The following is a 27898-nucleotide window of genomic DNA, read 5'->3' as shown; positions in this document are numbered from 1 at the left end:
ATGAATATCGTTTTTATTTCCAATCGTCTGGCTGTGGTTTGAGCAAACCTATGTCCCGCAGCTGTTGCTACACGAGACACTGTCAGAGAAAAAACAGAGCTAGAGTTCAGCTGCTCTATTCCCAGAGCACAGACTATTACCCCAGCTGAAAGAGGAGATGCTTTTAGGATGTGCTGTCCCCAGACATGACAGAGCAGTGTGACATTCTCCCTCTATCCAGTGGAGGGCAACAGGGGACACGCTCACAGCCGTGTACCTCCCGGCCAGTTTGGGGAGCCAGCATGCTGGGGCTTTGAAGCCCTGCGGAAATGCACCCAGGTCTTTTCTCCTGGACACCACAGTCCAGTGGGATTTCTGCTACCAGGCGGTGATTATTTATACGCCAGCTATGTGGCTCTTGGAGGAGCCCCTGGGGATTTTCAAAACTCAACTGGATAAAGCCCTGAGCAACCATGCCCTGGCTTTGCAGTTGGCCCCACTTTGAAGAGATTGGACTGGAGACTTTCTGTGATTCTCTGCCGGCGAGGCAGGTAGTGAGCCACCACGTTCAGCCTTTTGCTGTCAAAGGATCTGATTCTTCTCTATTTCAGCTGGAAGACCCTTTCTAAGCTGATCCAAAATTTTCCTTTCCTTTTCTCCAGCCCTCATCCAGCGGCAACACGTCGTTGTGCTGTGACCAGCCAGTGCATCCAGGCGTTTCGCCTCCTCCTCCTTTGCTTCCGTTCCTGCTAACAAAAGAACTATTTTAATGTCCATCTTTAAGTTAATTTGCATTTTTAAATATTAAAATTCATTCCACTTGTATTACTGTAACCCTCAAGATCTTTTATTTTCTTTTGACTGATCCTCTGATCTCCTGTGCACTAATAATGCATTCCACTTCATCGGTGCTAAAATAATTGCTGTATTTCCAGTGAGAAATAAGATTGATTACAAGCCTGATCATTGAGGAACTCTGCTAGTTATAACTCAGTTCCCATCACTCTCTTCTCAGCATAGCCTGTTTTCATTTGTCCATTACTCAGTTCCTTACCTGCTGTATAATTCTTCTGCTAATTCCCATCTTCTCAAGCTTACCTAATAATTACCCATGTCATGTCATGGCTAGTGCCTCTTGATACCCAGATAAATTAGATTGTACCACGCTTCTTGTGTCTAGGGAATGATCTGTCTCATTGAAGAAATACATCAGGTTCGTCTCACACAATTTACTAAACCTGGGGTTGCAGTTTATTCTCCTTGTCTCCATGTCATTAATGATTCCTTCCTTTAAAAGAAAAAAAAAGAAAAGGGCTTTATAATGAGGTAATTTTCTCTCTCAAAGCTACACCTGTGCCTCGAATAGCAGCAAGGAAGGCCAAGCTATTCAACCTCTTTGACCCACCACATGGTCCATAGATGCATTGACTTTCTCAAGGCATCCCACCTTCTGCTAAGCCAAGACAAAAGCCCGTGACTTTCTCTAAATTGCTTGTGAACTCCCTGACACTCTCTCTTTGTCTCTGTTTCTCCTTCTCTCCTCCCTCCCCGCCAGTAGCTGGCATGAGGAGAATAACAGTGGAATCTCCCACATTGCTGTGGTCTGAGCAGGTTTCCCTCACATTATGTCTAAATAAATATTAATAAGAAAAATGGAATAAGAGCTCATTGACAAATTCGGCAAATATTTGCCTCTGCCTTCTCTTTCCAGCCACCTGGCTCCTGGAGGAAAGTTTTGCCCTTTCTCAGACCAGAGCATTCAGGAAATAAACACTCAGTTTATTTGCTTGGAGGAGGAGGAAAATGAAAATAGCATTATGGGGCCTGAAGCCCACATCTCACATTTTGTATGGCTGGAAGCAACTTCAAACCGCTAGCTTGAGCAATGGCTTTTGCCTGTGCCTTCAAGTGACAAGTTATCACAGAACTGGCCAGGATGGGCTTGAACGATGCCCATGATTTCACCTTGATGACCCGGAGTGCTTTTTCACACCCTTGGAGGGACTGTGTATCAAAAAAGCTCCCAGAAAAAAAGAGGCTGATTCTTCAAGCCAATCTTTGCACTTGAAAAATTGAAACCTTGGTTTTAACAGCAGCAACGGGCAGAAGGAATAGAGAGAGAAAAGCAGGGACGGTAACGGTGCTAGCTCCCCTGGGGACGTGGTTCAGGCAGCCGTAGCCGTGGTTGCTAGCGGAGACCTGGAGCGTGGTCTTTGGAGACAAACTCCCACCGGGGAGGTGGCTTTTGTGCAAGGCTGCTCGAGGACTTAAAGGATGCAGGGGCACCCTGATTTAAAAAAAATTACTTCAAGGGTCAACTCATTTTTGCTTGCGGGTATTTGGCTTACTGACAGCTTGAGCGGAGGCTGTGTTGGAGGGCAAGAAGACAAAGTTGAGGAGATTAAGACCAGGCAGTTGTGTTGCTGCAGTGCAGGTTTCCAGTTGACCCTGGCCTTTGGGTGGGGGTTATATTTGTTCCTGCTTTTTCTTTGGTTTCTGAATAGAAGAGGGGTTGGGGCTGGGGTAAACAAGCAGGGATGAGGAAAAACAAGATGATGGGAGGTATGATAGTGAGTCAGGAAATGAAAATAAGTTAATTGTCACTCTGATTTTTCTGCTGGTTAATTGGATGCCCTCTGGGAGAGGAAACCCCATCAGGGGAATACATGGGGCTCAGGGCAGCGGATCCCATAAATCAAACAAATGCTGCGAAAAGGCTTTTCTGGAGAACCACAAAATCCAGCGTCTGGGACATTTTCTGGGTGTTTCTGTTGTCTGCTTGTCTTCCTGCTCAGAGTTGCTGCACTGCACCAAGCACGATTTAGAGCCAGGCTCTCAGCTGGCACAAATTGCTCCATTCCCGCTCGTGTCAGCGGAGATGCTGCGGCTTGTATCGGCAGAGGCTTCGGCTGTGTCACTGACACAGTTCTCTCTGTGTCTCTGTTTCTCCGTCCTCTGAGGAAATGATCTCTTGGTGTGGTCTTGCAGAGGTATAGCAGAACCAGTATTTAATCACTTACAGTTATTCTCTATGACAGAAGTATGGGACTGTATGAGACACTCGGTTTAATTTAATAGCAAGCTGCTGGGGGAAACGAGCAGGAAAACCCAAAACACAAAAGCTCAAGAGAAGCCACGTTCTTCAGAGCAATGGTAGAGGCAATTCCTTAGTCAATAGTCGTAACGATTTCCTACCTTCGGGTTACAGCCAAGATCAAAGCCACTGGCAGGCAGCTCAAAATGTTTATAAGGTTCCCCCTGTGCAGAGTTTGGGAGTGTTCTTGCTGAGTTTTTGGTCTGATGTGCACAGCTATTCACCCTGGGGATGCTTGGGAGTACCAGAGCTGCACAGACACCCATCAGAAATGGTAAGGTAGACCTCCTTGTGGACTGTTGGGGTTTGCTGTTGTTCACAAGCTCTCAGTGTCAGGTGGTGTATTTTTCCTGGGTGGAATTAACTAACTGTTAACTACAGGTCAAGAGGACTCCATCTCCCCTGCCCACACTGGGTTAAAAGGCTGAAGAAGCAGAGGGACCTGAAGCAGAGCCCAGGTCTAACTGGGCGAATCGGTCAGCTCTGCCTCCAGGGAGGTAAAGGCAGGAGGTGGTGGCTGGTTCTCAAAACAGCTGGAGTGGGAGACTGAGGTTCACGTAGCTCTTTGGCCTTAATGCCATCCACAACACATCGCGACTGGCCTCCATGGTCCCAAGCAAAGGTGAAAGACGCGGTTTCACTGCAGAGGAGGAACTACCTCTCCAGTAGCTTGGTGCAGAGGCTGGCATAGGGCAAGACATTTGCAACGCCCCATTGGGGCTGACCCTAACCCGCAGCTACATGGAGGAGTTTGGTGTGAGGGCTGCCTACCTTCCTCCAGAGCAACAACTGGTGGTGTTCACACCGTAGCCCATCCTCTGAGTGAGTGCCCACCTTCAGGTTTTCTCTAGTCACTGCCAGCAGAGAGCTGCCTTTCAGACAGATGCATCCTTGCCTGGTGCCTGGCCATGGCCACATGGTAGCTGAGCTCCCCGCAGCTCCTCCAGCCCAGCCTTGGCTGCCTCTCTGCCATGGGGCTTCGCTCCGGGTGCTCGCTGGGCAGAAAGGGGACAAAAATTGTTCCTGGATTACCACGTGGTGGTGTTCCTTAGTCCTCCAGGGATGGAACGGTGGATCCCACCATTCCCTTAATGAGACTGACTAATTATTTATTACAAAGGAGGTTGCAGGAATCTGGAGCGGAAACTACTCCCAGGCCAGCTAACTCACACCTAAGCACGCCAGGCTGCTTTCAGAGCACATGCTGGAGCAATCAGACCTGCTGCTGGGAGGCTCGCAGGAGTGGGACCAAGGCTGCTATTTTATGCATATGTGTGTGAGTGTGTGTGTATATATATATGTATAAAAAGTGTGTGCGTGTGTATTTTACTATGTAAAGCTATAAACTGTATGGGTTAGGTATGAATTAGAACCTTATAAAATGTGTTTACTCATTCTGTGTTACTCAAAGCAGGGATTAAACAGTAGGAAAAACTGACCGGGAGAATTTTCCAAGCAGAAAAAGTTTTACAGCTCTCATTGTGAACTTGAGAGGGAGGATTTTTTTTTTATTATTTATTTAGGGTTTTTTTGGAGCAAGTTTTTTGTGTTTGAATTTTTATGGTTATTAAATAAAAGGGGGGGGGGCGGCTGAGGAGGAAGGATGAATGGGGCAATATCAGGAGAGCATTCTGGCAGGCAGAGTTCTCCCCAGGCACCTGAGCCCCGTGCTCCTCTCCATCCCTTGTGACAATGTGCTTTCTGTTCCAGTGGCATCCAGGAGGGCCTTCCCACAGCATGCCGTGCTCCTAAGCAGGCCCTGCTTTTCTCATCTCCTTGAAGGCATCTTTTATGGGGAAAACAGAGACCCGCAATGCTGCCGCGGTTAAAGGGAATGGGTGCAGGAAAGGAGTGGCAGAAGCAGAGGCAGCAGGAAGGTGAGGCTTCACTGAGCATCTCAGGCAGGGGAAGAAGAGAGGGAAGAGCAGGGGGTGGGGATGGATTGAGGTTTTACAGCCTGTTTGCCCTCCTTCTCATAAAGAAAGGCTGGACAGAGCACCAAGGGAATAATCTCACCACTATCAAGTGAGTCATCCTGGGTCAGTTCCAGTTGAGTGGTGTTCGATAAAGAGCAAGGTGCGTGCAACCCGGAACCATTTCATTTCTTATTTCCTTCTCTTCCTGGATACAACTTTCTTTCTGCACCCTCTTTTTGGTCTCTTCTACCTTCTAGTTCTTGCTGCCTTGGTGAATCATCTCCGCCTTCAGGAGTGGTGACCCGTGCACAGTTAGCAGAGCCTGACTCACTCTTCTCCTCTACATGTTATTTCCACAGCCTTAGGAAGGTTGGGGTTTGGTTGTTGGGGTTTGAATTGTTTTTTTTTTTTCCACTTCACTTTATGAACATTTTCCAGGGGACCAGGGGAAGGGAGGGGAGAAGGGAGACCTGAGAGTGTTCATTGTTTGGGTAATTTTCCCTACTACTAAATGTCAACATCTTACGCTTGATGCTTAGGATAAGGAGTAGCAGAGCTTCTATTTCAGGCTTTGCAAGGGATGGGAGAGACTCACCTTATCTCTCTAACATGGCCCAAGTGATGTTTGGGTTCTATTTACGGATTTGAAGAAAAGAGGGAAGTGATAACCTCAGCGTACGAGCTTGGGGTTGACTACCTGGCACTGGCTTCCCTCGTCAGCACAGATCCTGGAACAGCCCTGGAATCCATTTACCACTTGGCTTAATCCTGCTCTGCTCATTCTGGGAATCTGTCTTTTGTCGTCTGAGTGGTAAGATGTTGCACAGCTGCTGGCGATGACATGTCTCCAACTAACCATCCTAGAGCGATCGGTGATCCTGGGGATGGGAAGCCTGCCCAGATACCTTGCTTTGCCAAGGACATCTAGGAGTCAAACAACTGTTTCCGCCATAGAGGGCCTTTGGTGAGATGGGTTCCCAGGGGACATAGTCCATCAAAGCTGTCCTGGTTACTAACAATTCCCCTTTCCTGTGGATGCCAGGATTGATTTGTCTTGGTTTCTGGGAAATGTGACTTAAAATTTAGAGCAGAAAGCATTCCTTCCGTGCCAGCATCCTGCTGTGCGCTTATAGCAGGTATCCTCGGTGCCTGGAGTTTGCTCACTTGTAAAAAAGGGTTAATGGTCTTTCAGAGATGAAAGCCAGGTATTAGTGGTTAGAGATCTGGACTGGGGCTCTGGGTTATAGCCTCAAATTTGCCTTTTGCCTGCTATCTTGAAAAAGTAATTTCCTTTCTTTGCGACCCTGCTCCTTTGCCTGCTGCCTCGCCCGACGCTGTGGCCTTCTGCAACGCAGGTGTGTATTGTAACAGAGCTCACGTCATGGCTGAGGGATGTAAATGCTGCCACATTGTCAGAGGTATTAATGGCCTTTGTGAAGTGCATTGAATTCTCTGGGTGTCAGACACCTTGTTGACACGTTTTGTCCTCAAGGAAACAAAATCAGCTCAATTTAAGAAATTAGAGATTGTATTCCGTCCTTGTGAGCAGCAGGACTGTGCAGTGGTGCAGGAGATCCTGTCTCACCTTGTAGTCTTAGTGGAAAAGATGGAGTGATTGCTGATATGATGATGAATGCTGAAGTAGACTCCTCATGGCCAAGAGATTCCCAGCTCGTTCTCCTCTTCACTGACTTGTGTCTTCTGATGAATCAAAACCGTGAAGAAAAATGTTAACTTCATTATGGGGAAATCAATAAGTGAATGATTCATTAGCTGTGTTAAGAAAGCTGTTGTGAATATACTCTAGTAACCCAGGTAATTCCTTGTTCAAGAACTGATGTCAACTCTTGCATACATTAGTCCAGACTGAGTAGGTGTTTTCTAGCTTCTGAGATTGGTCAGATAATTGCTTCTTTTCTCAGTTTTACCCTGATATCACATTTGGCTTCTCTTGTGATACCTGCTTGGATAAATGGAGAGTTATGAAAAGAGGTACAGTCAAATGACATGCTTTCTAGTCTGAATCCAAGGTAACTGAACATATCTACAAAAATATTTAGAACTCACTGTGTTTGCACAAGTTTTAACCTTGGTCCTGCAAGCATGTACATTAGTTTATCTGGCACACGAGCGTAATGGAACAACTCACATGAATAAAGCTAAACATGTGTAAATGTTTGCAAGATATGGGTCAATAATTCTTTGGAAATCATAGCAAACCAATTCTATTTTCTCATGCAGTAGTATTCTCCTATCCGTCTTAGACAAGTGATCTGAAATATCTGTAATAATCATTATGGTGTAGTTGTTCCAAATAGCTCACAGCCAGGATGCAGAAACTCAGCTAGTGTAAATTGTTATTGTTTCATTGACTTCAAGGGAGCTACAGGAGATTTTATGAACTGAGGATCTGCCCCCACATTCTCAAATGTCTAAAACTGCATATTAGGGCCAAATTAGGGCCAAACTGCTTCCATGTGGGTCCCTCCATCAGGACCAATTTTTGTAAGTGTTTGTTGGCTAACAGGCTGCAGATCTGGCTGCAGTTATGTGTGCTGAGCCCTTCGGAATATACTGGTCCAAAGTCTTATCACTAATTCATCAGCATCTACGCATATTACCTCTATTTAGAATAAATGGGACCAAAGAAAGAATATTTTCTTTAAATTGGTTGCCACTACAGGTAGTGGTTTGGTCCACTTTCTAGCACTGAGCCATGAAGTCTAAGAAGGGACCGGGAGCAGGGTCAGGCAACAGTGGCAATATAGAAGAAACTGGCTGATCTAAGAAGTCCAAAAATTCCACTTTCCCAATAAGTGCAAGGAGAAGTGAAGCACAGACCAGCTGATGGCTTTTCAGCATAAGTTTACATTAATTTGATTCGACAAATCACCCGAGATAACTATGTTTTTAGCGATTAATTGCACACTGAGTTTCTTTCTAGGAAATGTTCTTTCCCCCTCCTGCTAGGCTGGTATTTGCTTATGTGTGTAAGTGATCTGGGTGGGTACAAGTCAGCCAGTGGGGTTCTGTGGGGCATTGAACTACTGGAGTATTTGGTCATAAAGAGCTGAAAATAATGCTCAGTAGAGCTGGAAATGAAGGACCTGACCCTGCTGTTTGGCAGTCTCCCCTGCTTTCTTCATAGACCATCATGTACTAGACAGGTTAGGAAGTTTGTGTACTAGGCAAATTTGTATGTCAGACGCATTGTAGATGTATCACCAGGGCCCACTTGGACTGGCCAGGATCGCCTTGTCATTGACCTTTCTTTAGGAAGGATCCCAGGATTTGTCCTCTGACATGTCTCATGGTGAAAGCTGCTCCCTTTCAAGTTTAGTCATCTCAATCCCAGCAGAAGATGGAACCTACCAGTGCTCTGGACTGGTGGAACCCAGGACCTTGGTGCCATTTTTGCATCCAAAATTTAGGAGTCATTTTCGGACAGTAGCTTGTTCCCCTAGGAACCACAGGAGTGCAGTAGCTTTGTGCATTTAAGAAGAAAGAGGTTATGATGCAGGTTTTGTTGCCGTCTCTGAAGTATGTGACACATCAGTTTATGCTGTAGAAGAGTGGCTCTGGGGCTGTAGCAGGGCTGGTGGAATTCCTGGTGAACATAAGGCTCTGTGCAGTCCCTGGATCTGCTACAGACTGCTGACTATGGGCCTTGGGGACCACCAAGTGGTCTGGACCACTGGTCCATTGTTTAGAAATCTCTAATTTAAAAGAAGCTAAAAATGAAAGGAAAGCAGGAATGAGGGTGGGAACTAGGTCTGTGGTGATGAGAGTGAGAACTAGATCTGTGGTGATGGACAAAATCTGCCAGACAAGAAGTATCTGAGGATAAAGCTCATGTCTTTGCTTTGTGTCTGCACAACTCCCAGCACAAATGGGTTCCCACTTTGCCTTGAAAGCAAGTAACTATTTTAACATGCTACAGAGCCCAAAACAAACTCCAAGGGAATAGATAAATTCACTTGGACTCTCCACCATGCTAATGTGAATACGTGGCTTTGAGATTGGAACTGGCTCATGCCTGGATGGCTCCAAGCATAGCAGAGTCAGCTTGTGTCTGGCTGTGGTTGACCCTTAGCAACCCAGTGAACCTTGAGAAATACTGGAGGGCTCACAGCACAGAATGAAATGCATTAATTCTCACTCTTCTCCAGCAGTATACTGCCTTGGGGGAGATGGAGGAGGTGATTCATTTTTACATGAGTTGAAGCAGTTTTTCTGAGGCCTTAGATATTGACTGTGAAAGAACTGTGATAAGCAGTCTGTGGAGAGCTCAGGTGAAGGAGCAGTGAGTCCTACTGATGACCCTAAAAGAAGAATACACTCATGATTAGCCTTGTACATCATGTTTTTAGAACATTGCAACTCATCCGAATTAAGACCATTTCCAGACTGGCTGCTCTTGATAAGAACAGTGTAAGACAGCCCAGCCTTGAGTTCCACATGGTCACTCCGTATGCAGCAAGTTCTAGCCCTAGAGAGCACCAGCAAAGCCATTCGAGGGACTTCTGTGGTACTGGAATGCAACTTTTACTCTTAGCTCAGCTAAAGCATTGCTTCTTAAATTTAGCCATCTACAAACGCAGTCTTCCATCAGCAGAGGAACTGGGAAGCCCAGAGGAGAGCTCTTCATCATAATTAATGTGTCTAGTAGCATATAGACATAGGAAGCAAATTCCCCCAAAATTCATAACTTAGGCAAGGTGAAGTCATTCAGAGAAGTACTGCAATTTGCATCTTCGTATAAGTTGGCAAGTGAGGCACAAACTGTGCCCAAAGTTGCACAGCATAATCACTGGCTTTTCTGTTTCAGCCTAGACAACCTGTGCCCAGCCAGAGGGATTCCCGATGGATGTGTCTTTGAGAAAAGTCATGACAAAAGAAATTATTTCAGAGGCTGCAGGCTTTTTGGGCGTGGGACTTAGGCTCCCATCTGACACGAGAGGCTGGCATGCATGGATGCTCCCAGAATGTGGGCAGAAGATTTTTTAGTAATAACTAGGCCTTTTTATTTCTTTTATAATCTGGCAAGCCATGTAGGGAAGGAGGTTTTGACATCCTTCCACCAGGATCAGTAGGGATGGTTTGCTTTTAATGATCTAGGCAGCGAGACAGACCATCTGCTGATGTAAATCGGAACAGCTCCGTCGCCTAAAGTTATGTTACACTAACTTAAATCAGCCCAGCATCTCCAAGTGAAACCACCTTTCGCTGCCTTCCCCCACCAAGCGCCAGATCCGAAGCACATTAAACCCAGGTACAACTCTGTTGTGGAGGAACCACCCTGGAACTACCCATCCAAAAACCCGATCCAAGCCTTCTGCTCACAGTCCTCCTCTGAACCTCCCCTCCTCAGAGGCAGAACCCGAGAGGAAGAGGAGGGTGGGACAAGTACCCCCAAAAGGTGACAAACTTGGAGGGCTGAGCATGCCATTTGTTCTCTCGTTTCAGGAACAAAAACCTGGCAAGAGCAAAGTGGAGTAAGGTCTCTTTTTCCATCTGCTTCATTGGCATTGCTCCGGAGGTCACTGCCGGGGACGGAGGTCCTCACTGGGCCCCATCTGCCTTCCCCGGGCTCCCTCATTTATGCCCACTTGGGCCTCTGACATTCTACTCTGTTTTTCTTTCCTTGAAAATGGATCGGGAATTGGGAGCCGCTGCGCAGGAACGCGCCTGTTCCCCATTACAGCTCCACCGGGGCTGTAACACGATCGTGCCTGCTCCATACCCACACAGATATTTATTTATCCATACAGGCTTTCTCCTTGTTTTCATTAAGTTAGGCAGAAAAGGTTAATCTTTCTTCTGCTAAAGCTTCAAAACCAACCAAGCTAAATAAAATGTGATTTCTTTCATTTCTTTTTTAAAGGACACTCTCTCTCTCCACCCCCCCCTCCTCCTTAAGTACCAGAATGAGGTCACAGTCAGAGATGCCACAAGAGTAAATTGAAAACAGGTTGAAAAAAAGCAAAAGGGAGAAAGACGGAGAGAGAAAGCCACAATCAGAAGAAAGTGATTGGTAACGTTGCAGGGTTGGTGTCATCCAGTCTAGTAAAGAAGCTGTCAAGACAGAGACATTGGTGCCTTCCTACTTTCCCCTTTGTGCTCTTTCTAGGAATCTCGAAGGTGAATCGGAGCAGGGAGGTCTCCTCTTGTCTTCATTTCCACTTTGGTTTGCACTGCCTGGGTTTTGTCCGTGCTGCTATCGACACAGGGACACGGGCTGAAGGTGTGCGAATGCCTGTGAGGGTCCCAGAGCTTCCTTTTGCTCCTCTAACCTCCTGGAGGCTCCTGGCCTCGCTCTCTTGTTTAGTCTGGTTGAACTCAATGCCATAACTCCTGTTGTCTTCAGTGGGATGGTTGATAGGTGACTCATCCTGCCTGCCGTCCACAACTGCTGGTCGCTGGCATGGGTCGCGGTGGAAGGACTGAGGCAGACTAAGACTGTTGGATGCTGCGAGTGAGCGGTCTGAGCCTGCTCCCATCCATTTTTGTTCCTCAGTCCCCATTCCTGCCCATCGGAGCCTCCTGCCACTAGAAATGTGCTTGCTCGAGAGCAGATTGCCAGCTCAGCCTTGCAGACAGACAGCTGAGTCGGGGGTGTCCTCCTCCTCCTCCAGACCAGACACAGCTGAGTCGGGGGTGTCCTCCTCCTCCAGACCAGAGATCAAGTTGAGTTCCCAGGTGGCTATCCCAGAGCCATGACCGGCGGGTTGACCTACATGCCTTGGTGTGGCCAGGAGAAGTTTGCAAAGCTCCACAAAATGGGGCTAACCCCCCTGCAAGCTCCAAGCCTGCTGTTATTTTCCTGTTTTAGGGAGAGCTCTGACTCACCACAACACCAGAATCAGTATAAGATACATGTTTACAAAACCAAAAAGAGGAGGTTTGCCAAACTCCACAGCCATGTCTGCGGAAGAGGAGAAGGCAGTAGTGAGGGGTTGCACTGGAGAGAGAAGGAAAATGCCACCTGGAGGGACGTGCATCTTCTCAGCAGTCATTATCAGTATCAGAGATTGATTTTCAAAAACTGCCTGGGGAACTGGATGGTTGGGGGCAGACTAGTCCTGGGAAGGCAGTGGCATGGAAATGAGGGGGAAGAGACTCTTGCAGGGATTTGGCGTACAGTTGGGAGTATCAGCATCCCCTTACTGAGCACAACTGCTCCATTAGCTGTAATCAGTGTGCAGCAGGTACCATCGTTTGCTCTGTGCACAGCACTTACCATAGTGATGTTGAGGTCTGGTCTGGATTTTTTACTACTGAGAAGTGAACACAGGTGAGGCATCCTCACAGGAGCTGGTCATTTGTCCTTGATATCTGTAACAGCTTATGGCTTTATTTAATGTGACATCAATTATTTATTACTATTAATGAAGGACACAGATGGCTGGCTGGCTGGTCAATAAAATATCTCCTACTCCACAGAGATGATCTACTTAGCTATCATTTACTCTGCAGAGAACCTTTGGATTCTTTCTGAAATTTAATAACGCGAGCAAAGATACTACAACAATCTAGAAGGTTTGTGCTTCAGGGCTGCTTTGGGAGGCTGAAATCCTTCTTTATATTTGCTGGCGGGGTGTGCAAGAACACAGGTCCAGACGGGAAAGAGAAGCCCCTTTTGCTTTCCATCACAAGCTACTTATCCATATAATCACTTTTATAAGGTGATCAAACTCCTTCTTAAGATAGTTAGGTTATTTGCCCTTCTCAGGAGTAGACCATTTATTCATATACAATTTACTTTCTCTTGCCGTTACTGCCCATTAGCCTAAATATTTATTTTCCATCTGACTGCCTGCCTTGTTGATGTATTGTCTCATGTATTTCTGCTTGGCCTTTTTGTGTCTCTGCTTGTATGGTAAACTTCTGCTTTTTGTTATTTCCCTGAGAAGCCTTCTCTCCTGCTTTCCCTGTGCCTTGTTCACAAGCACAGATGAGCAATACTATGCACTGAGCTCCCACCATGGCCTTTGTGCAGTTAGGTCGTTGTTCCTCTATTGCTACAACATCCCAAGACCGCTTTTCCTTGGTAGGGCAACATTAGTGGTCCATCATCCTCTTGCAAAGCCAGCAAATGCACTTGTTGCCTTAGTTGCACTCCACTGACAAGGACCCAGTCTAAAGTTAGGGAATAACTTGTTTTCTGGTCCTAGGGAAGGCTTAGGAAATTTCACTTCAGCTGCTCTCAGAGCACCGGGGACTGAACGAAGAGAGACTTCTCTTGTGTGAGATGAACAAATAAAGTTGCCGTGTGCTCTGCTTCACCCGGGGGAGAGCACGGAAAAGCAGCTCCCTGTGTTCACTGTGGATTGACAGCTCTGGGTAGTCGGTTCATCCCTGGGGCGTCCCTTACCCAACCCCGTCTTTGCTCCGCAGTCCGTGCAGGCTGGCACCACCAGCGATCTCGCTGCTGCTTATACAGGTGCAGAAAGACTCCCAGCCTTGGGCCTGAGGTTTCAGCACCTTTGCTAGCATCTGTTTTGCTATTTTCATAACAACCTCTTTGCTTTTGTTTGATTGTAGCAGGGCCAACGAGAGGGGAAAGTTCCCCGGAGGCTCAGGATTGAACACAAAGCACCCTCTTGCTGTAGGGATTTTATTGCAAGGGTTTTCACTTAACCCAAGTTGACACTGCGTTGGCAGACCTTGAGAGCTTCATTTCCTCCCGTGCAGGGGGACAGCAACGCACTCCACAACCTAGACAGGTCTGATCCATGGCAAACCAGACCATTGTGTGATGCAGCTGCCGCTGCGTTTCAGGGCAGCGCTTGCTGCCAGCCTGTTCCCCTCAAAGCTACCCGGAAAGACCATGAAAGACGAGCACTCAGAAGTTAGTGGGTGCCTTAAAGAGAGTTAGCTGTGCAATTTTAATACACGCTTTAATTCAGTGGTTGCACGTGACATTTTCCATCCCATTTTCAGTCTCCTGCAAGTCTGGTTCCACCCTCTGCACTCCCTGTCTCAGCCCTGTGTTTTTCTCTCCCATCCCATCTCTTGTTCTCCCTGGCATAGATGTCCTGACTGATGCTCCTTGTACCCATGGACTGCCAGTCCAAATCTCCCCTTGGTCTTGCCCAGTTGCTCATCACAGTCTCCCTGCCCAGCTATTTTCTTTCCTACCCCTCATCAGCTGCCTTTGTGTGCTCTGGAGGAAGGTGTGAGATCCCACAGCAGGCACCCATGGGATGATCTGTCCCCCCATGAAGTTTCTTCCTGGTCAAAAGGGAGGTTGCTTGAGGTCTGAAGAGGCTTAAAAGCTCTTGCTCTAGTTCAGCAACACAATCCGGTCCTGCTTCTTTATGTGTTTGTGATTCATCTGCTTTGTAAGTCACAGCAGTGTCTGTTCTCAATGACTTCTGGTGACAGGGAGTTCCCCAGTCCAGCCCAACATCGTATGAAAAGGGATGGAAATGAAAGTTGGAAATGAGCAATAGGGTTTTGTTTGTTTTTTTAAACCATAAACTCAGAGCTAAGGGTCTTGTTCAAGGCCATTCAGCGCTCGTAACTTCCAAGTGGTGATTTTACCGCTACCAACCCAACCTGTCCGTTGAGTTGACTTGGGGTTTGGTACGGACCCGGGGCTGGGGACTGGGTTAAGCTATGGAGACCGGTGACAGAGCTGCCTGAAAAAAGTTTGGAAAGAACAAGTCATGCTGGGAGCATTAAAATGAATAATTAAGGCTTGGATTCCTTTAGGGAGGAAAAGAATTTATTGCTGCTCTTTTCTCTAGCCAAGGGGGACATTTGTTACCGAGTTGTGTATTTTGAGACAAGACGCAAATGCGGTTTGGGGGGGCTGGGGAGGAGGGGATTTTTTGTTCTACCTGGGTAATCCAGCCACACAGCAAGACGGTCTGGGCTGGTTATACCACTGGGTTATTTCTTACGGTCTGTACCAAGAACCTAGACTTCTGCTCCATTTCAGTAGCCCTCAGTCACTTTTGCTTTTAGAAAAGTAAAGAAAGAAAAGTGCTGAGAAGGGAATTCTCCTCCTCCCTCTGCTGCGGTGTCTTGGCATTTACATGTGCACAGGGTACCCGGCACAGCGGTCTGGGTCCAGGTTTGCCTATACCAGCATAACTCTATCAGCTGCAGCAGCCCTTTCTCCGATTCCCATCAGTGGGAGTGGGGGCTCTGGTTTTTTTACTGCTTAGTACCTTGGGCTTTCAGTTACACTGATGCAAAATGGGAATTGAATGCAATGAGCTCTAACTGATAGACAGCCTGCCCACTGCAAGGAGACAGGTTGCATGGCAGTGGATAATCGTGCCCAAAAAGCTTAATAAATGGAGCATTTTCATTTCCAGCTGGGTCATGATCTAAGTGTTTAGTAAGCTTTATAAACCAGAAGAAAAAAAAAAAAAAAAAAAAAAAAAAGGGGAACCCCGCCTCCATTTTGGGGGGGCGGGGGGAGTGTTGACTGCTGTTTGCTTATACCCCAGCGGTGTTAACAAGCAGTAGATTGTTAGTGACAATCACACACTCTCTGGCACTTAAAGCAGAAGGCTTGATTTAATCGCAGAGCTGTCATTTATTATTCTGTTGTGCTATTCCACAGGGGGAAATGACTGATCAAGCGCCTGCTCCCCAGAGCAGAGGGCTCTTTTTTTTTTTTTGTTATGTCTAAATCCTCAATACAAATTGCAGTATTTCTGGACTCCCAGCGGGACCCATTAGTGCCTGTGGGGCATTAAAGATCATTAATAGTGCTGTCAGATGGGGAGAGAGAGAGAGGGTTAGGCTTTAAAACCAGAAAAAAAAAAAAAAAAAAAAAAAAAGTTTTTCAGCATTTTTAATTAGTATTTTTTTTTCTTCGAATGCTTATAAAGGGGCGAGTGTTCTTCAGTACAGCTGAAGGAGCTCCGGTCAGAGCTCCAGGAGCCAGCAGAGTGCACATGAAAGGGAATGCAAAGCTACTGATTTTCACTGAATAAAAAAAAAAAGCACACAAAAAAACCCAGCACATTGAGAGCAATTCCATCCAAGCTCTAAAAATGTCTCATTTCCTGGTAATCTAACATAGCAGAAACACATTTCACTGTGACAGGTGATTTTTGAAAAACGCCATGTCCCCTTTAAGACCTGAATGCTCACTTAGGGCAGGAGAGCCCTGTTTAGCCAGGCTTCCAGCTCTTCTGGGGACCTGGAGCCCGTCCTTGGATGGTGGTCCCGCACGTGGTGTTTGCAGTGAGTCCACACGTTGCCAGTATGCTCTGTGAGTGCACCCTTCCACTGTCCAAGTGGTGACTTGGCGCTGGCCCTGCTTTCATTACAGCTGATGGCCCGGGTGTGTTTTCTACTTGCTTTGTCCATGGGCGATATTCTCCATATAGACTTGGGGCCATTCCTACCAGCCACAGCCAGCTAGAGTTTATTGACTGCCTGTCCTGTGTAGAGGTGTTCCTACAGTGTTTTTTAAGTGGTCAGCAATAATTTTGCACTTGTATTGATGTTTCGGTCTTGCTCGTCTCTTTGCTCTCCAGGAGAATCCTTGAGCTTTGCGGATGATTTGCTTTCTGGTCTTGCAACATCCTGTGTGGCAGCGGGTAGGAGCCATGGCGATGTCCCTGAAACCAGCCTCTATTCGGTCATTTTCAAGTGCCTGGAACCAGATGGTCTGTACAAGTAAGGAGAGGCGTGTGGGGAGGTGCTGGGGGCAAGGGGGGAATCTCCAATGCTATTATTTAATTGTTATCAACCTTTTTGGTTAGCACCATGTCCCACCAGACACTGGACAAACGATGAGACTCTCTCTGTTGCTTTGAGTGTAGGCTCAGCTAGTGAAATGGAAAAAACAGTGTCTGCCAGTACGGCATGGGAGGCACTGGGAGTCTGTGGGAGACTCCACTGGAATAACTCACATTTTCAGTATGCTGGGCTTCCGGGTCCATGCCTGGCGGGATAGGGTTGTCTCTCATGGATGAACTGAGCTAACGTGGTCCAACGGAAGCAAGTTGCCAAATGCCTGGTGGACCGAAATAGCCAGATGTCAAAAGTGAGATAGGTGTTGTTTATGTAGGTTGCTGTTTATGTTAGTAGGACACATATACCAGACCAGAAAGACACCAAACCCATCGGCCCGCCACCCAATCACTTCTGCAGGGATGGCTGGCCATGCCTGTGCTGATGTTCTTGTTCACTTACTTGACTCTTCCGAGATATCCTTTGAGCACATGGGATGGGATTTTCTGTTTGAATCCTGTGGAATAATTAGTGTCCAAAGCAAAGGGATAATTTCAGGATCTGAATATTAACTTCTCCTTCGGTATCGTTTGGAGAGGGTCTGGGCTTTTCAACCTGGCTTGTTAGCCAGGGCATCCTCTGTCTTGAGGGGAGAGAGCAGGAGTCAGGAGAGTAAGAGAGAAAAAAAGAGAGAAAAAAGGCAAGGAGACGGAGGAGAGAGAGAGTGAGCAAGAGAGAAACACCCAGGGCTTAATGTCAGAGTAACGGTAATAATTAAAACACATTTTGTAGTGAGTAATGAAACTTTTTATGGGACCACAAAAGCATTTAAAGAGAGAGCTGGCAAATGGTCTGTCAGCGAGAACTTTTAAAGATCTTGATTAATACTTTCCTTTTGCCTCCCCCTCCACCACCCTCCAGTTAAGTATGTTGACAGCCTCCGAAGAAGGAGAAGCCTTTATTGTGCATCTCTCGAGCAGGGCTGTGTCCAGGAGCGGCCTCCAAGTGATTCCTCTTGCCATTTAATAATTTTAAATGTTTTCCTGTAAAATATGTATAATGCATAAATATAATTATTAATATCTCTGGGAACTGGGCTGCTCTGACAAGGTGCCAGGGAGAGGCTGGAGCAACTGCAGAGCTTGCTAATAACCCGCCGCCTGTAAAATCGGCCGGTTGTGAGCTCTCAGCCATGCGGCTTACGGCTGCCAGGGGCACCGGGAAAGGGAAGAGCCGCTGGGTTTGATGGGGAGGCTGCTGCTGAGGTGAGCACATGGAGCTGGGAGCCAGAAGGTCTGGCTCTTGGGCAGCCTGGGCTGCCAAATCATCTTCACCATCTGCCGGACAGGGATAATTGCACTCACGCGTCGCTTTAGGGGCTCTGTGATCTAATTCCTGATGTCTACAAAGGGCTGGGAGAGCCTTGGGTGGAAGGCATAAGGCTTTGTCCGGCTTCTGCTTCACAGTCGTGAGGCACATTGCCATGGATGGGGTAAGCAGAGGTCGGTGGTGCCCTGTGTCCTGGGGGTGGCTACGGGCAGCTCCTGCTCTCTGTGGGTGCTCCTGGGTGAGCGACAGTAGCTTTTTGTGGGGAGCCATGGTGCTGGCAGCTAGCAGGCATCAGTCCCCTGGCATCGAGGAGCTTTGGCCCTCATCCTTCTGCGGGGACAGGCCCTGGGGTGACGCACAGTGTTGGCTCCATCCCGCAGCTAATGCTCAGCAGGGCTTGGCACGCCGTTCCCAGGGCTGTGCACGCTTAAGCGCACATGTATGGACACATGTTCATGTCGGCACCTGTGGGGCACGGACCCACACTCCTGGGCATCCAAAAAATGTGCATGCACACACACTACAGCACACCCTCCTCTGCATCTGCTGCTGCATGCCTCAGCACACCTGCGTGGACCGATACACGTTGAGCAGTATGCACTGCCGTGGATGCATGCATATCCAGCACACAGACACACACATTCGCTCCAACCTGGGACCTAACCAGCATGTGTTTACTTAGCATCTGTGCATTCTCAGATACATAGGCACACACATTAAATACTCCTCTGTTCAGATGTCCACACAGTTGCAACACAGCATGAAGAAAGCCAGAACAGTGAAATGTGAGGCTAACACTGTTCTGAGCCCGTGCAGACGTAACAACAACAGAAACGCGGGCACAGGGTCATTTCTTAAATTGAATTTCTTTTGCTTGTTTCACTTTTTTCTGTGGAAAAATAGCTATCTTGGAAGGCTCTGGCCTGGGTATAATCCTGATTATAGCAACTCGTCAGGGACCTGCGCTTTTCTATAGGCTGTTAGGTGAGGACACAGAGTCTGCAGCATCAGAGCTCTTCAAAAGCAAATGCTTTTGTTTGTCCAGTAGGCTAAGGATATCACATAAGCCGAGAGAGGGGACTGTCAGAACGTGGAAGTCTCTTCTGCTCTGTAAATGTGTCAGACACCCTGTCCCTTTTCTTCTGTAGTACCTACAGCAATTACACTCTGCTGTTGACCATTCATTTGGAGTATTACCAGCCTGAGATCAAAGCTGGGCTTGAGTATGACAAACAAAACTAAAAAATGCTCTACAAGGAAACAAACAAACAAAGTCTGATTGATTCCTCTGCTTTTTAGACTTCTGTAATTTTGAAACATAAACTAACAAAAGGAGAACTAATTTCTTTGTCCTTTGCAATTTCAGTCTGATGAAAACATGTTGCCTGTCAGCCCTTTTCTTTCCCCTGCCTGTAGTACCTTGGGGTTGAGATGCTAGTCACTGCACAAAGGGTTTTCAGAGGGAAAGTGGTTCATGTCAGCAAAGATGTATGTGCTCCATACACTCGTGTACATGCGTGGACACTCCTGCCGGTCTGTCAGACATGGGTGCCCATGTGTGGGGATCTATGCTGCAGTCATGTGAATGTGCTCACGTGCATGCACACAGGGACACTGAGGATGGTCCTTGAAGACTGTCAAGTTTGGTTTAAGCTCTTAAAAAACCAAAAGTCTTATAATCCTTGCAAAATGCATCACCGGAGAGGGGCTTGTTCTCCCCCGAGGTCAGCTAAACCAGAGCAGTCTGTCAAGCTTCCTCCCAGGTGGAACTGGAAGAGGATGGGGTGAGGAAGGCAGAGGGAGAGATGTCTATGTGTCTGTTAAGTGCTCGTCTTGCATGAACCAGCCAGTCCAGGCAGTGATTAACACCAATCAGACTGATGGTTTGGGAGCTTGGGAGCACCATGCTGTGTCAGGCAACTGATGATGCACCAAGCACCAAACACCAGTCAAGAGAAAGAGCTCTGGCTTGTCTCAGAGGTCAGACTCAGCCTGGAGGACTGGGCTTACATTGTTCATGGCCCTTATATAGCTCAGCACCCTACAAACCCAACCCATCTCCGCTGTGGAGACAGGGGCTTCCCCTGTGCATCCCACAGCCTCCCTGAGCCCTCAGCCCAGCTCATCCATCTCTCTATCTCATCCATCTCAGCTTCTCACCCCGTCGTTCCCTGAGTGCCTGGGGATGCCTCTTCGCTGAGCTGTACCTGATTGGCTGCCGGAAAGCAGCTTTGCCAGGCCAGCACGTTCATTTCAGATACTTGGGGAGACACCAAGTATCCCTCAGCCAAAAAGGGAAATTTTGGAAAGGGAAATGAAAACCCCCTCCAGCTCCTCAATGGAGCTGCACTGCAAACACACCAACTTCTTCCCTGCGCCACAGATACTATAATTATAGATTAGATTAAATCCCAATGTTTCACTTTATTTACATTCCTGACCTAGCCTATTCATTTCCGGTGTTTGTGCCAAGAATCAGCACAAAATTTACTGGAAATAATATGGAAGTCATCAGGATCCCTTCCAGAGCCTTTCCTTGGAGTGTGTTCATGTGCTGAGAAGGAGCCTCGAATTTGCATTCCCTTTGCTGGCTCAGATAGGGTTTCCCCAGGGTGATCCCGAACCAGCCCAAAGGCTCTGGGAGAACATGTTTCAGGAGTGTTGGAAAGGTGGAAACCCCTTCCTAGGGGATGAAAATCGGGCACTGCCATCGGATAGAAGGGGATTCAGTTAGACCTCAGAATGACAACGCAAGGCTCCCATCCACAGCCAAGACCCACCAAGACCTCCCTGGCCAGTGTCATCCCCTGTAGGGTCTGGAGGCCATCGCCAGCATGGTCAAGCTTAGCCTCTGTCATCATATGCTGGCTAACAGTGAACATACTTTATTTTGGCAACCTTAAGGAAAGAGGCAAAGGCATTGAGTAGGGGTAACCCATCGTAGCACGGAGAGACAGCGATTGCAGTTCAGCAAGCTGAATGCGCTAAAGGAGCTGGCCCAGCACAAGGCTGATTAATGTTGACTGACCTCTGCCTTATGCATAGCTGGGATAAAAAGTGGAATGGAAACCCTTGGTGCTCAAGAGTGTGCTAATGCTGGCAGCAGTCCGCTGCTCCTTATATGATACTAATTGTTATTGTTGGTCTTCCGTCAGGAAGACACGTGAATGAGCGCTGGAGCAATCAGAGACAGATCCCAAATAGCTCAGTGGCATGGGTTAAAACACATCTGTTACAGCCCTTGGCTGAGTCCCCTGTGTGCACAGGAGCTGTGCTGCTTCATTGAATCCACCTCTTCCATTCCGTGTGCTCTCCAGCTTCCTGAAGCCAATCAGTGTATGGCTGTAGTTTCTTCTCAGGCATTCCTGGCTTGCAGAAGCTCAAACAAGGCAAGTCAGGAGTTGAACAAGTGTTTGCTAAACGCCAGGCCTGTGCTTTAACTGCAGGCTCGTCCTTCCTCAGCAGTTTAGGGCTGCTTCAGAACCAGGCTGATGCCAGCCAAATGCTGGCTTGGATATGGTTTTGCTGAAGTAAGTCCAGCTCGAAGCTGTCTGGGCCCATCTGGGCTACGTGCAGATCACTACAGTGGAGGCGGATTGGCCCCATGAAAGATGGTCTGTACAGGGAGGTCAGGGGCTCAGCAGAAGGAGACAGTCTCTCTTTCTGCTGATGTTAATGAAGTCCTGTGCATGGAGGAGGGTTGGGCTCCTGTTGAAGTTTCTAACATTAGGAGAGTACACATATAGAAGCCACGGAAAAGACATTCATGCTTTTTTCATGGCCAGTCGAGGTGCTGGAGGCTCTTCCCAACTTTGCCATTTGCTCTACTGAGTGATGTAAGCAGATCGCTTTGTCTTGCTTTCATCTTCATCTGTTTCCCTGTTCCCCTTATAAGCTCAAGTTTTAAGCTCGCTCTCACTATCTCTGTGTACAGCCCAACCTGGGTGACTCAGATCAGCGCCTCCAGGTGCTGCTGCAATTTTGCTATACCAACCATTTGCCATGGCCCTTCTGAAAGTTGAGTTTGTGCCTGAATCCTCATTCTAAATCCAGATCTGTCCCCACCACCAGTATTCAGCCACCTGGGACAGATCTGGAGTCAGGAGGTACCTTTCCACTGACCTCAGTGGAACCTTCTTCCCTAGTATCTGCCAAGCGTATGAGCATCTCCCTCCTTCTCACTGGAAAGACCAACTTATCCTCCCCAAATTCTCTGTTTCTGCTCATACCTCATGTCACAAAGAGAAACAGAACAGCCTTTGTTGCCTCCTGCCTCTGGCTCCTCCCCACCCTTTCCTCAGGACGTCCGGATTGAAATAACATTCTTGGTGTTTTTGTTCTAAAAACTCCTGGCATCCAAGCCCCAAACCTGTCTGGGTCCAGGCCCATTCGCATTGCTCCTCTGGGGGTGGCTGGAGGAAGGCTGGCAGTGGGGGAGCGAGGAGGAGGAAGAGGCATGGACAGGTCGCTGTGTAGCATATTGCAGCTGGGGGAGTGTGCGAATATAGGATTCTTCCTGGAAATGTTAATGGGGTGGAGAGGAGGAGTTTGGCTGCTTCGTCTGTTGGTAGGCAAATGGACCTTTGCAATTCCATCTTTTCCCCATCACCAAATCCCTATCACCAACCCTTTACAGTTACGGACTTGGAGAGTATTCTTATTTCTGAGTATGTAGAAACCTAATGCCACTAACATAGATCCATCCAAGTCTTATCTCATTGACTAATGGGAGATATAAATATCAACACAGGCGTTGCTGGCTTTGATTTGCCTCTAAGCCAGCAAAAGCTGCACTGTGCTACTGCGTTGGAGTCATTTGTTTTGTTCATCAGTTCTCCATGGTATAGAGCACATTTTTCCTGAAGGCTGGAAAGCTGAGGGTCATGTTGATTTGATTCCTACAGCAGGGTTTGAACCCTCTCCCCTTCCAGGACACAAGGAATTCACTGCTTGGAGTGGGCGTTTCTTTTATCTTGTAGAGGAGAAATGGGTCAGGAGAAGGGCAAGTGTTTTTGTTTTTGTTGGTCATGTCCTATCTGGGGAAACTGAGGCAGGGAGAGGTGATGTGACATGCCTGAAGCTCTTCAGTGGGCTGGAGCTGAGCAGAGTCGAGGGATGCCCTTGCTCACGCTTCACATAAGCCCCACTTCAGAAGAGCACTTAAGAGAATTGCTTTTTTGATCAGGGGATTAAGCAATGCCTCCTGCACAAAAATAGGGTCTCCTCTTCCTAATTTCCTCATGCAGCCTGGGACCCAGGTACCTGAGAGGTCACATCGAGGAAGCCGTGGCATGCCCTCGAAAATGCTGCCGCCTGGCTTGGTGTCTCACGCTCTCCCCTCTCTTGTTCTTGTTCTCAGTGTGTTGGTGTTTTTTTCCAGGAAAGCCAATCTGGCAGCAAAATGACTTTTTTGCACAGTGCTAGAGACAGCGGGCGATGCCACTTTGCCAGCTGGAGTTTCCCCTCTGTTGCCAGAGCGCAGATGAAGTTTCTGCCTCTGCACCTCCATCCCAGGCGCTTAGCAGGAGCGATGCTTGCTCGCCTGGCGGGGGGCAGCACCAGGTCTTTGACACAAAGAGGCAGTGTTACATCACGGCTGCAGCTCCGGGGCCTGCTTGCAGTCCTGCTGGGGTGCGCACAGCCCAAAACAAGCTCTGCCCATGCTGATCCTGGAATTTAAATTATGGGCAAGCGTGATGCAGAGGGAACCAAGCAGGCTGCGTGCGAGCCAGCCCAAGCCAGACGCAGCACGGCTGTGTTCGCTTGGCAGTCCCATGGCTTTGCACCTGCTCTGCCAAGCCAAGAGGAGAGCAAAGGGGTATCAGACAGGGTGCAAGCCTGGGCTGGCAGGACTGGTCTGCAGCAGGATTGGAGCTGGTGCCTTACGTGCTACGGTGCTGGTGATGTTTTCCTGCTCACGTCTCTGTTAAGGTGATTATCCCTTCACCGTGCATTGTTTTGGGGCTGGATAGCTCCTGTACACCCCAGGCAGACTTTGTCTCTGCAAATTGATGGTCAGATTTGCCACGTGTGGGTTCATGCATCGCTAGCCAACACTTTGATGTGTGGATGGGAAGCTTTTGCCGCCTCCTTTGACTGCTTCCCTGCACCCAGTAAACACTTTGATGTGTGGATGGGAAGCTTTTACCGCCTCCTTTGACTGCTTCCCTGCAGCTCAGCCTGATATTTGCAGACAATTCAAGTTTTTAGTAGGCTAATTCTAGCCTTAAGGAGTGGCCAAAAGCAGCTCAGCTGTATCCATAAATATGCCCCAGGAAGGATGTGACAAGCTGCTCTGGTGCCCAGGTGTTCAGATACTACTGCACCCGCAGGTCTTATCTGAAGCTAGAGCCATACCCACAGCCCATGGAGTAAATCAGCTCAGACAGACGCTGGATGGGACCCCAGGTCCCAAAAGCTGGAGATACTGGGCCCAAAAGGTCATGCTGATCCACATAAAAAGATAAGTCACAAACTAATCCTACCTGCGCATCTTTTCCTCCACACTCTAGAGGCAAAGTTTGGATGCCATTACCTACGAGATCTGTCCCAGCTCAGACCAGCAATATGCATATATCTCATATATGGCCTGCCAGTCCATAAAACTAGTTAACCAGTTTTTTTCTTTCGTTTTTCCAAAGGCCACCTGCAGCACATCCCACCCCATCCTTTTCTTGTAACAACAACAGCACAGAGAGTCCCACACCAGCCTTATCTCCCAGAGAGGACTTTGTTATCTTCATTTTCCTTCTTTTTTTTGGCTATGTATTTAAAAAAAATACATTTTTCTTTTAATCTTTGGCTTGTGCAGAGCATTACATCTGTAAGCACCCACCTCCTGGTCATGCCACACTGGATTTTATCAGCACACAGTGAGCCCTCCAGCTCTGCCACCCCTTCTCCCCCTCAAGGTCGCGGGACAAGGCTGTTTCCCAGCTGCAGGGAGTTTGTCACAGGGGAGCTGCATGGGTGATGGAGCCCCTGCACAGGCGTTTGCTGAACTCAGCTGCTTTCCAGTAGATCTCGAGTGACCTTTAACTTATTCCTTGGATTTTGGGATTGTTTTCCCCCTGCAAAAGAAGTTTGCTTGTATTTTATTTTCCTAGTTTGAGGATATTCAGTGCATCTGGGCTTTTCTGTGCTGGTCCCATCTTCAGTGGTGTCGAAGGGAGGTGTTGTTCCCCTAGACCTCAGGCAGCCTGGGGTTCAGATTATGGAGCAGGAGTGTGGTAGGGCATGGCCTGCAATTTCTCCGCTGCAACTGCTGCTGCTTAACTCTTTTACTTAAAAGTGGACTTGTCAGGAGTACCCACATTTTGGGACCTTTTTCAGTTGTGTGTCCTGAGGCTTTAGAAATCCCTCAGCTTCACAGGTTCACAGCCCTCATTGCCTGTCTCAAGTTATGTTAGTGCTTAGGTGGCCAAGTCCCTGCTGCAGAACCCGTGTTTGCAAAAGTAACCAGTGAATTCAGGCATCTCCATTTTGGGAGCATCATCTTCAAGGGTTGACTGGCAGAGCCACAGCTCCCATTGACTTCAGCTGAATTTGCACCAGAGTAGGTCAGTGTAAAATGGAGACACTCAAGGTTAGCAAGTAACCTCAAAGTAGCTGCTTCTTCCTGAGTTTTCCCACCTATAAAACAGATGTGTTAAAACTGAGCTACAGCCTTTGCTAGGTTTCCTGTACAGTGAGGAGAACAGCATAATAAAATGGGAGAGAAAGCTGAGAAGTAGCTGCTTGGTTGCAGAGGTGGCATCTACGTGGTGAGGTGGGACTTGCCGTGGGTGGTGCTCCCTGCTGGACCTATGGCCCACTTGGTCTCTGCTTGGTCTCCCCAGTTTGATGCCACCTCGTACTGCCAAAGATACTTGCCTATAGTACCTTCAGAGTGATTGCTCCCAGCACACGTGCCCTCGTTGCTCCTGGTCACCTCACACACACACTCACTTCCCTCATCAGGAATGAGATAAATTTGATTATAGAGCAATATGGTTTCTGTTATGAAAAGGGGAAAGAAAATACCCAGGCTTTACTGAAAACCCTTGGAGCCAAAACTTATGTCATAATTTAAATGTTTCTAAAAAAAGAAGTAGGGGGTGGGGGTTGCGTTTTGTTCAGGGGATGGTGGACGGAGGGGGTGGTGGGACAGGGTCCTGTCTTTACTAGATGAGCTGGTGGAGCTCGGCGCGGAGACCCGCTGCCCTGGCAGGAAAAGGGTGCGAAGGGAGCCCCGATTCAGGGAGCTCGGTGCTGGGTCACTGGTAGATGTTTGCCCAAACACCTGGGGCCACTGGCTGGGCAGCCAGCCAGCTCAGTGAGGTGGGCTTGGGTGCTTACCTTGACTCAGCTCTGGGCTGTGATACCCCTGAATCTGGGCCTGTTGCTTTTCTTCCATCTTTTCTCCTCTTGGTTTCCACTGGGGAAGCTGCAGGGCAGCGCACGGCAGCAACAACCTGAGCTACGTGTGGAGCGTGCCAACCCCTGGCATCGTTTTCTCCTTCCTTCTGAGCATCTCCCACTGCCCTGCAGTTATGGAAATAGCCTCAGCTCTTAATCTCATCGCACAACTCCAACCAGAAGGGCCTGCCACTGGGCTGGGATACTTTCAGATTTTCTTTCTATCATCTGGTTTGCGTCATTGCGACATCACAGTCTTCCAGCCTTTCAGTGACAGGGTGTGGGGGGAGTACATATCCTGCACACTGGAGGCTCTACACGCGCCAATGCCGGTTTCTTGCATGGGGTGGGGGATGCTCGGGGATGCCTCTTGCTTTCCGGGATGCCCACCCCAGGCTGCTGGGAGAACCTCTCAGAACAAGCACCCTGAACCAAAACGCTTCTTCAGTGCCCTTTGACATGTCATCACAGATGTGATCACACATGACACTTTTGCCAACATAAATATTTAATCCCGGCACATTGCACAGAAAAGCCCCTTTAGAGTTTATACTTCAACTCATGTTTCCACTTGGAAAACAATTCAGCGTGTGGCAGTGCAGCAGGTCAAGCCAGGGGGCCCTTGTAGAGTTAATACTTCAACTCATGTTTCCACTTGGAAAACAATTCAGCGTGTGGCAGTGCAGCAGGTACAAGCCAGGGACAGAGCCGAAATGATTCTATGATCACAGATGTAAGGGAAAGGATTTCAAGCCATTATGGCTGCCACAAGTTGTCCTCTTGGCCCTACACTGCACCTCCCTTCTTGCAGGAGCATCCATCTTGCATGGGCAAGGACTGATGCGTGTCCCCAGCTTGGGCAGCCTGTTATTCACTGGAAGTTGCTGTCTTAGTAACAGCATCGTCTTGCTTAATTGTTAGCTTAGCTGTCCCAGAGCAAGTCTGGGATAATGCCCAAGAGTCGCATCAATGCATCTCTCCCTACTTTATGCCCACAAAGTAGACCAAGACAGAAAAAAGGGCTCTGTCTCACCTCAACCCTCTGTCCTGTCTGCTCAGCTGGCCTCATCCCCATCAAGGCAGTATGTAGGGGACTGGTGGAGACCTGAAGCTGCCCGGGGTGATCCCATAAATCCAACCTTTGCGGCACTGCTGCAGGCTGTGATGTATTTACCCAAGTGACAGGCTGCCTCTGGGGAGCATCAGCACTACCAGCGTCACCTTCTCTGTCCTCTCTGCCTCTTGTTCTTCTCCCCTCTGGGTTTGGGGGCTTTTTGGTAGGGTTTGTGTACATTTTGCAGTGCTGCATCCCCGTGAGTGCTGTCCTTTGTCAGTGCTGTACCCGAGTGCATGGAAATGTATGGATGAGGACTGCTGTGCGTATCTGTCCATACTGTTTATGGGTTTGGATCTGGGGGGCTGGGACACCTCACTTTGCTGGGGCTCTTCCCCATACCAGCAGCAGGAACATGTACCTTAG

General features: G+C 48.2%; 1 protein-coding gene across 1 annotated transcript in view; it reads left to right on the top strand.

Moving 5' to 3' along the window:
* The window catches only part of ASTN2 (astrotactin 2), a 315832-nt gene that overhangs the window by 264770 nt on the left and 23164 nt on the right, over nucleotides 1–27898 (top strand). Inside the window, exon 19 of the mRNA XM_009282254.1 lies at nucleotides 16494–16635. Coding sequence (XP_009280529.1) covers nucleotides 16494–16635 — 142 coding nt within the window. The remainder of the gene's footprint in view (nucleotides 1–16493; nucleotides 16636–27898) is intronic.

Source organism: Aptenodytes forsteri, unplaced genomic scaffold (genome assembly GCF_000699145.1).
Source record: "Aptenodytes forsteri isolate BGI_AS27 unplaced genomic scaffold, ASM69914v1 Scaffold325, whole genome shotgun sequence".
Classification (NCBI taxonomy): Eukaryota; Metazoa; Chordata; class Aves; order Sphenisciformes; family Spheniscidae; genus Aptenodytes; species Aptenodytes forsteri.
Note: the sequence above shows the minus strand (reverse complement) of the source record. Positions and strands in the feature narration are given on the sequence as shown.